This window comes from Lichenostomus cassidix, chromosome 8 (genome assembly GCF_008360975.1).
Source record: "Lichenostomus cassidix isolate B80296 chromosome 8, HeHo_3.0, whole genome shotgun sequence".
NCBI lineage: Eukaryota > Metazoa > Chordata > Aves > Passeriformes > Meliphagidae > Lichenostomus > Lichenostomus cassidix.
This window is the reverse complement of record NC_139489.1, coordinates 27,161,806-27,172,110: the sequence shown is the minus strand read 5'-3', so window position 1 is coordinate 27,172,110 and position 10,305 is coordinate 27,161,806. Positions and strand designations below refer to the sequence as shown.

General features: G+C 46.6%; 2 protein-coding genes across 2 annotated transcripts; one reads left to right on the top strand and one right to left on the bottom strand.

Moving 5' to 3' along the window:
• Nucleotides 1-448: 448 nt before the first annotated feature.
• Nucleotides 449-6,044, top strand: CACYBP (calcyclin binding protein). The gene is made up of 6 exons (XM_085068647.1): nt 449-581; nt 1,138-1,330; nt 2,005-2,101; nt 2,609-2,708; nt 4,048-4,142; nt 5,734-6,044. Exons 1-6 carry the CDS (start codon nt 561-563, stop codon nt 5,891-5,893), a joined length of 666 nt encoding a protein of 221 aa, XP_084924773.1. The 5' UTR covers nt 449-560; the 3' UTR covers nt 5,894-6,044.
• Nucleotides 6,045-7,283: 1,239 nt separating this feature from the next.
• Nucleotides 7,284-10,024, bottom strand: MRPS14 (mitochondrial ribosomal protein S14). Its single transcript, XM_085068648.1, has 3 exons — nt 9,883-10,024; nt 9,101-9,259; nt 7,284-7,782 (listed from the first exon to the last, which is right to left on the bottom strand). The coding sequence occupies exons 1-3, from the start codon at nt 10,021-10,023 to the stop codon at nt 7,600-7,602; spliced, it is 483 nt and encodes a 160-aa protein (XP_084924774.1). The 5' UTR covers nt 10,024; the 3' UTR covers nt 7,284-7,599.
• Nucleotides 10,025-10,305: the final 281 nt, after the last annotated feature.

The following is a 10,305-nucleotide window of genomic DNA, read 5'->3' as shown; positions in this document are numbered from 1 at the left end:
AAACCTTGCTGGAGTTGATCTTGGAGGTCTTTTCCAACCTTAATAACCTTTTCCATGAAAAGGAGAAGCAAACACAGAACAGGGCACTCAGTTTTTAAGCCCATCTTCCTTTAAAGGCCGGGAACGCAGATTTCCTCCCCTTTAATCACTACTATCTCCACCACATCAGCCTGATACTCTCTGCCCAAAGAAAGAAAACACTTTCTTTTGCAAAATTATTCGAGGATCTTGACAGCCACGAGCTCGGTGGCATCTACCGTAAAATCAGGGGGAGAATTCTAATCGCCAAATTCTGATCACCCATGCCTGCCTCAGCGGCCCTCGGAGCCCCTCACACGGAGCGACCTGGAACTCCCTCAGAGCCCAGGGGAGTAGGGAGAGCTCCCGATCCCACCCGTCCCTCGGAGCCCGGGGACAGCAAAGCTCCTGACCCCACCCGTCCCTCAGAGCCCGGGGCGGGAAGGCACTGGTCCCGCCTCCTCAGGGCGGAGAGGGAGGGCCCGGCGCCGCGCGTCACTTCCCGCGGCCGGAAGGTTCCAGAGGTTCGGCAGGGAGCCGCCATGGCCGTGGCGCGGGAGGAGGTGAGGCGATTCTCGGCGCTGTCCCCGGGCCATGTCCCCGGCGCTGGCGGCTCGGTGCGAGGGGCAGCGGAGGGGCCCGGCTGGGAGGCGCGGAGCTGTAATCCCCCGATCGCTGAGGGCTGGGGGGGTCTCCCCCTCCGGCGGTGCGTCTTGAGGGAGCTGTGCGTTCGCACAGCTTCTCGTGGTTTCTGGTGCTTTTTAATTGATGGAGACCTGAGCATGGAAAGCTGAAACCTTGTCTGATTTTATGATCTGGGGGATATTTTCCAGCCTTGTGCTCTGAGGTGGCCCTGGTTGAGCAGGGGGGTTGGACTCTTCCAGCCCGTTCCATTCTGTGAATTAAGGTTTTGTGTTGTGTATATCTACAGGAGTGGTCGGGGTGGGGAAGGGATGATTCTGTGCTTAACTGGTTATATATAGTGGGAAACTAAACTACTGACGTGATAAAGCTGAAACTCCAACATCTGGAACACTTGGAATTGTCATAAAAAGCTGTGAGCCCTGAGCACAAAGCATGTATCTAATGTATATGTGTGATCCTTTGTTTTTTAACCAGCTGCAGAAAGATCTGGAAGAGGTTAAAGAACTGCTCGTGAAAGCCACTAGGAAGCGGGTGCGAGATGTCCTGGTGGCAGAGAAGCACAAGCTGGAGCTGGAAATCAAGAATCAGCCTCTGCCAAAGCCAAAGGATGTGGCAGAGGAAGAAAAGTCGTCGCTGGGAGGATACACAGTGAAAATCAACAATTATGGTAGGATTGTTTTTCTAGAGCACCAGCATTTCTCTGAAGAGAAGACAGGGTGGCATTACTGGGAGTTAGAGTTGCCACTTAGCATCACAGTGAAGCCTTAAGTGTTTATTCCACACTTGAGACTCCACTTCAAAAGCCACCGCATGCTTACCTTGCCATCCCAACCCCAGTGTGTATTGATCGTGTTTGTGGGATAGTGTTTGGTGGGATGCATTAAGGATCCTTGCTGTACCAGCTGGTATTTTTCCATTGCTTAGTGTCCAGCAGGAATGAAAGAGTAAGCTTTGGCTTCTCTGCTCGCCATGTAGGTGAGAGGAGAGGGAATTGCTCAAGATGCAGGGAGTAGGGGAAAAAGTGGGTCAAGGAAACTGCAGCAGGAGCAAACAGCTGGCTCTGAGTCCCCCTGCACAGCCAGGGTTGCTGTCTTTTCACCTCAGCTGATAAGTGGGTTTTCTCACAATTTGCAGAGTTTAGGGAACCAGGCTGCATGGGGGGACCTCCTTTTGCTCTCAAGTTATTCCTGAATAATTCATGTTTTCCCTTTATCACTCTGGAAATTGCTTCAGTAAGGCAAAAATCTTAGTCATTCTAGAGGGCTTTGTGGGGTGAAGTTGGACTGCATGAAGCCTATGGAGAAAAGGTAGAACTTAATCTCTTCTTTTTTTCACTTCCAGGGTGGGATCAGTCAGATAAGTTTGTTAAGATTTACATCTCTCTAAATGGTGTCCAGAAGCTTCCAGCTGAGAATGTGCAGGTGAATTTCACAGAGAGGTGAGTTCATCTTGTAGCACAGCAGGAATACTGAAATGCAGGAGTGTTGGATAAGCCTCTTTTTTCTCTGCCCCCTTTTTTATTTTTTTTTTAACTTCAGCTGTATTAGCTTTTAGTGGCACTCGAGGATGTCAGGGTGTTTTCATTTTAAAAGTCCACCTGACCAGGCTTGACAGGGCACACAGCGTTAGCCCTGGGTATTTGTGGTGGTAGAACTGAGGTGTACTATAAGGAAATTTGCTTTTCCAAGGTTCTAGGGATTCATTGAGGTAGAAAGGATCCTAAAGGTCTTGATTTGTTGTGAAGTTTGGATTGGTCCTTTTAATTTCTCTGTTAAAATTGAACTGAACATTTTGAGAGTTCTGGGAATAAAGTAAATCAAGGCTGTTTGCCTGCTTTCCCAAGAAGTGCACCTGCTTTCCTAAGAAATACACCTTCTAAAGGGTTTTCAGACAATGTAGCAGTTGGAATATTTGTGCCTTTCCTCCCTCCACTTCCTGGGTCCAGGTCATTTGATCTGTTAGTGAAGAATCTGAATGGGAAGAACTACACCATGACCTTCAACAACCTCCTGAAGCCCATCTCTGTGGAAGGCAGCTCCAGAAAGGTCAGTGCACCTTGTTTGTTAGAGGTAATTTAGGGCCCTCACAAAGTATCATGTTCACTGCCTGACTAGTTCAGGAGACTCGGTTCAAATATTCAGTCTCTCCCTTCTGCTGCAAAGTCTCTGCGCTGTGAACATGAATCTTACTAATCTGTGATTGTCATAACTGTGGAATTAGCCTCTGGAATCCTATTTCAAGAGATCATGTCTGGATATTGAGTGCTTTTTTTTAATAGCTCACCAACAGGATTTCAGGAATAATTAAGCAGAAAATACCACCAAGCATTCATTTGCACCTTTCTGCTTTTAAATACCTCTAAGAAATTAGCAATTTTAAGAGATTTGTCAGCAGACTGAAATCTTGGGAAGCTTAAATAGGCTTAATTCCCAAAGTAAAGTCTTTAACCTGCTCTGCCTTAGTAAGGGTGTGTTGCTCCAGAACTGAACACTAATGTGGTGGTTTAATGCTAGCAGTGGGTTAATTTTCTAAGGGAAAAATTAACTCTGTCCCAGCCAAAACCAGGACCACTAGTAATATTTTACTGCTGCTGACTGGTGATATCCATACTCTGCTACTTGTGGCACCTTTCCAGGCTCAGAGCTGTGCCACATACCTCCTGTGAATGCTGTGTTGTACTTAGTGACATCAGATGTGAAGAACTACTGGTTCAATTCAAAATTGGCATAAAATGAGTACAGAGTGAAATTCAACCAGCTGAACTAAATGGGGGTGATGCTCTGGTGATTTTTAACACAGTGTGAAAGCAAGCAGTGGTCATGTACTTGTTAAGCCAAGCTAAAGCTGCAGTAGACCCTTTTCTGCTGTGGGCATGCAGGAGTTCTTTGTGAAATTTAGGTCAGGGTTGCAAGTAAACAGGCTTTGTAACTTGCAAACATGTTTGAAGATTAAGCAATACCCTGAAACTAGTTTCTTATCCTTGGAGAAATAAATTGGAGGAGCCTCTACCTGAACTTGGTATGCTTGGAGAAGTCTAGTAAGTATAGTCACTCTTTACCAGGCAGTCCTGGGTACTTGAGCATCCTTTAAATCACTGAACGGTGTTTCTGCAGAACTTTCTGTTCTTCTCTGTTATTACTGTAGGTCTGTACTGGCATTATATTAACTACATACATAAATTGTCCACAGTGAAGTTAATACTTTGTAGCTTGAGGCTGAGTACATGCTGTAATTTTTGTATGCTACATAATTATGGATAGCTGAGAAAAATGTTTCAGGAATTCGTGATGTGGAAGAGATTTATGTTGTAAGCTGACTTTATTCATTGTGACTAGCATCACTTTGTGAAGCATTCTAAATTCATGCCTTGCTGATACCACACAGATAAAGACAGATATGATCCTTGTGATGTGTAAGAAGAAGCGGGAGGAAAAATGGGATTGTCTCACTCAAGTGGAAAAAGAAAGCAAAGAGAAAGAGTAAGTGTCTTTTCATCCTCCATCTTGTTTTCCATTTCTTGTTCTCTTTGCTGCTTTAGGACTGTTGGGAGAGATCTTTACCGACTGTGCAGTTGGTCTGTGAGGATTGCTGGTCTGGGGGACAGGCCCTGAGATGTTTCAGGATCATTAGGCTGGGATTTCTTTTAGTACTTGTAGGACTGCAAGTGGAGGAAATATGCTCTGAGTAGCTGCCACTCCTCCACTGTTTTATTACTGATGATGAAGACTGCATGATAGGATATATGATAGGGAAGAATTCTAAAGGGAATCAACCAATTAAAGATTAATCTGCATTTTGATGGCTGCATTCATTGCAAAAACTGCATTAGTGAGGTGACTTTTTTTAGGTCAAGTGTGTATTATACAGAAATACACCCTGCAGATCTACTGGTCAAAATAATTATTGTCACCTGTGTGTGAAGTGCCTGCACAAAAATCCCAGCATGCTTGTGGCAAAACAGGTCTTTGTTTACTTAGATGGTTATCCAAAGTCTCAAGCCAGTTTGTGTTACTTCAAGAGCTTGGGAGCAGCAGGCAGCTTAGACATACACAGGTATGAGGGTGGTAAGTGACAGCAGGAAACACCTGGGGACACAAAAGACTTTTTGTATGTTTTTAGGGTGATTTGCTAAAACTGATCAGGCATAAGTACCTGAAGTTAGGGCAAAACAACCTTGTCCACTCAAATGGCATCACAGGAGATTTAAGAGGGCATGACTTGACAATTAATGCAGTTTTCTGGAGGGACAGGGTCACTTTGTTAAACCTGTGTCTTGTGCAGAGAATTCCAGAAGATTTACTGTTAGTCAGGTGAGCGGCTCCAGAAATGCTGTTCCTAGCTGGCGCCTGTGCAGCCGATGGTTAGTCCTGAGCATGAGGAAATTGCTCCCTCTGCTGATATGTTTTCATCAACCATGTTTTTCAGCTAGACTGCACTAGGAACCACCTACAGGATTTTGGGAAACGGGATAGAGAGGCAGTTTTGCTAGAGAGGACATTAGTGTAGTTGGGTCATATGGGCCATGTCCTCCACGGTTGCTGACTGCGGGTGGCACTGTTCATCACCTGAGAAAATTGCTTTGAAATGCGGTGTGTTAAGGGGTCAGTTAACCTCTGGAGGTCATCTGAAAAATGGGAAGCAGAAGAAAAGCCTTTCGGGTTGTGAACGTGGTCTTTACGAAGAGCTCCATGTGATCACTTCTCTATTTTTATTTACTTGTCAGATAACACAAGGCAGGTATTGGCACTTTCCTGTGTCTGTTACCTTTCACTTCTGCTTCCTACAGTTAACTTTGGGCAATGCTTCCAGGGTCATGTTTACTGCAAAACGCTTCCCATCAAAATAATATCCCACCCCATGGGACATCTCTACATACACTACTCAATTTGCACTTGGTTTAAGGGCATTTCTTAGGATTCCTCCTATTTGGAAGCTGACTGAGTGTGCTGTGATCTAACAACTTTGCCAAAGCGAAAGTTATGTTGCCAGGATGTTTCAAACAAATACTAGCATTTCAATTTTTGCGCAGTTGTTGGGTATACCTGACCTTCTCATGTGTGTGTCTTGCAGGAAGGCTGCCTATGACACTGCAGATCCTAGTGAAGGGCTTATGAACATTTTAAAAAAGATGTATGCGGAAGGGGACGATGAGATGAAGCGCACCATCAACAAGGCCTGGGTTGAAAGCAGAGAAAAGCAGTACAAAGGGGATATACCAATGGATATCTGAAAGTACTCTAAGGGCCGCCTTAATACTGATCTTCCATGTGAGACACGCTGTGCTGCAAAGATCATCGTTTACACAACCTTCTTCCAAGCAAAGACAGTCATTTTCCATTTCAGGTTGGAGAAAATATTTAAATAAAATAGCTTATAAAGCATTTCCGTCAGTCAAGTGGTTCACCATTTCCTGAGGAGTGAAGCGTAGGTATATCCTTACCCCTCCTTGAAAAAGCATCTCAGGTGAGTGGGTAGTGCCATGAGACTGAGAACAGAATGTAAAAGTAAAGTAATCTTAAACTAGGATGGGTCAATGCCTGCTGCCAGTGGCAGCTGTACCCATGTGGTTGCTGGCGCTAGTGTCATGCTCACTTCACAGGGTGTAGCTTTTTGATTAGATATGGGAAAGTGCAGAACTGTAAAGCACATCACAAAGGGACAACTGCTGAAGAAAGCAGAACCACATCCTAAGCACTTGATAGTTAAGCAGAAACAATACGGTGTTAATCCTGTGGTATTAAAATTTAATGATCACTCTCAGAAACTATTACTGTCTGTCCAGCCTCTTATGGATTTTGGAAATCCAAGTGCCAGCTGTGAGCATCTTGGGGTGTCTTTGAGATGGCATCAGTCAGGATGCAGTCTGCAGTCATCAGCAGGAGAGCAGTGAGCTCTGATGCTGGACAGGGAGCTTGCCCTGGCTCTAGCAGTGTATGAGGAAATGAGGGATAAGCACCCCCTTTCTCCCTTGACTTCTAAGGGTTTCAAGGTAACAGAGTAAGAAATATATTGAGATGGCTTATACTGCAAAATGTGACTCAGCTGGGTGTGATGGGTTGCTGTCAGTTTGCTGCTAGTGGTATTTGGCCTTTTTATTGCCACCTCTCAGCCCCACTGCTGGGAAGGGGGACAGAGCAGCTACTGCCCCCCTTTTATTGCACTGCTTTGAAGAAGAGTACAGGGCAAACATGACCTTAGCAGCAAGCCTGTTGTTTATGTGTCCTTCCTGCCTCCTTCTCCTGTGTCTCCCAAGGACAGATTTGTTGTTACCTATGAATTAAGGAAGCCATTACTCTCCTGTTAGGGTCTGGACTAGGACTTCCTTGCTACCTTGTTCTTGAAGCATTGGACCAAGCACTGCACTACAAACAGGAGAAATACCAGCATGGTGTAGTTTCTAACAGGTCCTTCAGCCACTTAGCTTGTTAATATAAATATATATTTAGTTTGCATAGCAAGAATATCTAAACTCGAGGCTATGTTTTATTCCCACTCTGTGCTTGCCCTTGTTCATGGCAGAATACCACTTTGCCCTGTTGTGCAGTTTCATTTATGCTTTTACCCAAGTTACCATGATGAACTTAATGTACGGTGGCAAAAAAAACGTGCTTAAACAAGCCTTTTGCTGTATGTCTTTATTTCCAATGTTGCCCATACCGCAAACCTCAACTTAGTTCTGCAACCATCAGGTAGTTACTTTTTTCTCACAATCAAACTGCCTCTCACACAGACCAGTTTAGTGCAGTTGCGCTGCTGCTTGTCAGCTGATACCAATTGTAATCCAGTGACTTCAATGAATCAGCACAACTTCTCATCCTTCCCTTATTAGTTTGACATTGATGCAGGACTCTGAGGCAGAACAGTCTTGCTTTAGTAATACACACAAATGAGCCTGGTTTGTTTTTTCTGCCTGAATGCACATCCACGTGGTGATTATTACCACATGGCTCTCTGTACACCGGACATCTGAGCATGGTCAGCAAAGTGGCGGAAAACAATTCTGCTGAGCCTCCAACGCCGCTTAACCCCTCGAGGGCGGGATGTGAGGACACACCTGTTGTGGATCCTCACAGGGCAGCTGTCCCGGGGCAGGGCAGCAATCTCTTTGTCAGCTACTTCCTAGAACAGAAGAGCACAGCAGAGTTTACCTGTGTTCCCTGGGATTTAGGGGGGGCCTTACTGCTAGACCCCAAAATCCAGATGTAGAGTAGGTACATTCGCAAGCTTCTCTACCACCTCATGAGTCAACTTTGCTATTTAATGGGAACTGTCACCTGTCTTCCTCACTCCACCCTTCTGGGCATTCCAACAGTGAATCTAAACTGATCCCTGTGGAGGCCCCAAAATTAATCTTACTACAGATAACAATCTCAAGCAACTAATTCTAACCAATCAAATCAGCTTGTCTCTGTCCTTGCAGGGCGTGCTGTCCCTCTAAAAGACAAAATTTAACCTTACAGACTGAATAACCTCAAGCCAGGAATTAAAAGTCAAAAACCCACTTGGCTTTCTCCTTGTGGCAGGTAGGCTAGTCCTTTCAGATGAGCTGAATTTAAATGTATGTTGTTTATTAACTGCCTGCCCAGGTAGCAAGCTTTGATGTCAGTAAAAGGGATCTCACATAGTGTACTTAGGGAGGTGTTACAGGATTTCCTTTTGAGGTTTTCTTTCTGTATTTTCTTGGTTTTGCCCTGTAAGGACATCTAGTACCAGCCAGGCTTGCCCAGAGAATGGTAAAGTCAATATATAAAAGCAAATTCATACACTGTCTCTCCCAGGATGTGTGGCCAAATCAAATACAGGAATAATCTGATACTTGCAAATGTTCTTGGTGCTTAGTAAGGCAGGCTGAGAGCAGGGCAGTGAATTTTTAAGAACAGTTTTAACATCCAGTTCTGATGCCGGTTTCACATGCCTGTACAGCTCTGGCAAGAAGTAAAATGAAGTATTTCTAATTGAACAGAGTGGTGGTTTTGTTTAGATCAAGCTTTCAAGTTTTTTAATAAGCAAAAAAAGAGTTTATTTTAAAAACTATTAAAATAACCATATTATATTCTGTGTTATTGGAAGTAAAGAAAATAGGTTTGTGATTGTATGTTAGGGGTAGTGTGATGGGGGAAAAATGTGACTTCACTGTATTTAGTGTTACATATGCTACTTACACAAGAAGCACTGGTTTCAAAAAACCCTGCAACCAAATGCTTACAACCTCCAGTCAGGTGAATATGCTTTTGTTGTAAACACCCCAAAAAGGTGTCATATTATGGAATATGACATAATTGTTTGCTTGTGAGCTGGGGAAACACAACATTTGTGACCTGGGACAGCTGTTTGGATCTGTAAAGTGACTGGCGTGGCCCTGAGCATGCTGGAGCAGCAAGAACCACACGTGGGCTGATGCCCTGGCAGGGCACAGCTGTGGAGTGGCTGCCAGTACCTGCAGCTCCTTGGGAAGGATCGAGTTCTTCCGGATGGCGTTGATCCGCAGCCTCTCATCTGCATACTCATATGCCATCCTCCTTCTCTTGACATCCCGCAGCATCCTCCAGTCCACGTAGTAGCTCCGCACCTGCCTTGGGCAGGGCGAGGGGAGAACCTGATTAAAGAAATGAGATTTGTGATACCTGCCTGTTGCACAGTTTGCCCATGTCAAGTATGAACTGTTACTTCCATAAAGCATGGAATATCCTGAGCTGGAAGGGATCCACGAGTAACATCCAGTCCAGTGTCTGGCTCAGCCCCAACAATCCCACCAAATGCCTGAGAGTGTTGCCCACTCCTGGAGCTCTGGCAGCCTCTGGGCCGTGACCATTCCCTGGGCAGCCTGTGCAGTGCCACCCTCTTCCTAAAGAACCTTTCGCTAATACCCAGCCTAACCCTCCCCTGGCACAGCTCCAGCCGCTCCCTCGGGTAGTGTGACTCCTCACAAAGACCGGTGCTGCCTCTCGTGAGGAAGCTGTAGACAGCGATGAGGTGTAAGAAGCGTAATCCAGGAGTTTAGCGCTACCGGAGGCACAGAGAGCCCCGAGTCACACCGAACGCCGCCTTACACCGCACCCGCGATGTTCCCGCGCCGCGGGGCCAGGGCCGAGCCCGCAGCGGTCAGACACCACCGCGTGTCCCCCGCCCGCTCCCCGGCGCCTCGGCCGGGCGGACAGGGCCCCGAGGAGACGCGGGGGAGCAGGGCAGGAGGAATGGAGGGCAGGGAGTCGGTCTGACCTGGCGAGCTGCCCTCAGCGCCCAGCACAGCGCGGCCGCCGCCATCTTGCCGCCGCGCCGCGCATGCGCAGTCCGGGCGGGTGCGCTCCCGTCAGGCCGCTGCTCAGGCCGCTCCCGCCTCCTGCCTGCTGCATCCCCCATAGCTCCGGGGTTTTTCAGCGCTGTGCCGCTGGAAATATCATGAGCCCTAACCGCATTGGAGGGCTGTGCTGTGTGTATCTCAGAGGTGATGTCAGGGCTCTCTGGCACCACACGTCATTAGAGGCAGCGGGATCGGCTGCAGAAGCATCAGGGGCCGGCCTTGGGTGCAGCAAAGCTATCCTACGTTGAGCAGCAACGGCTGTAAAAATGATAGGGAAAGTTGTCGCAGCAGGAAAGTTGTGGCAGAGGCATCGCCCCGCCGTTGTGGGGTCCCTGTCTGGA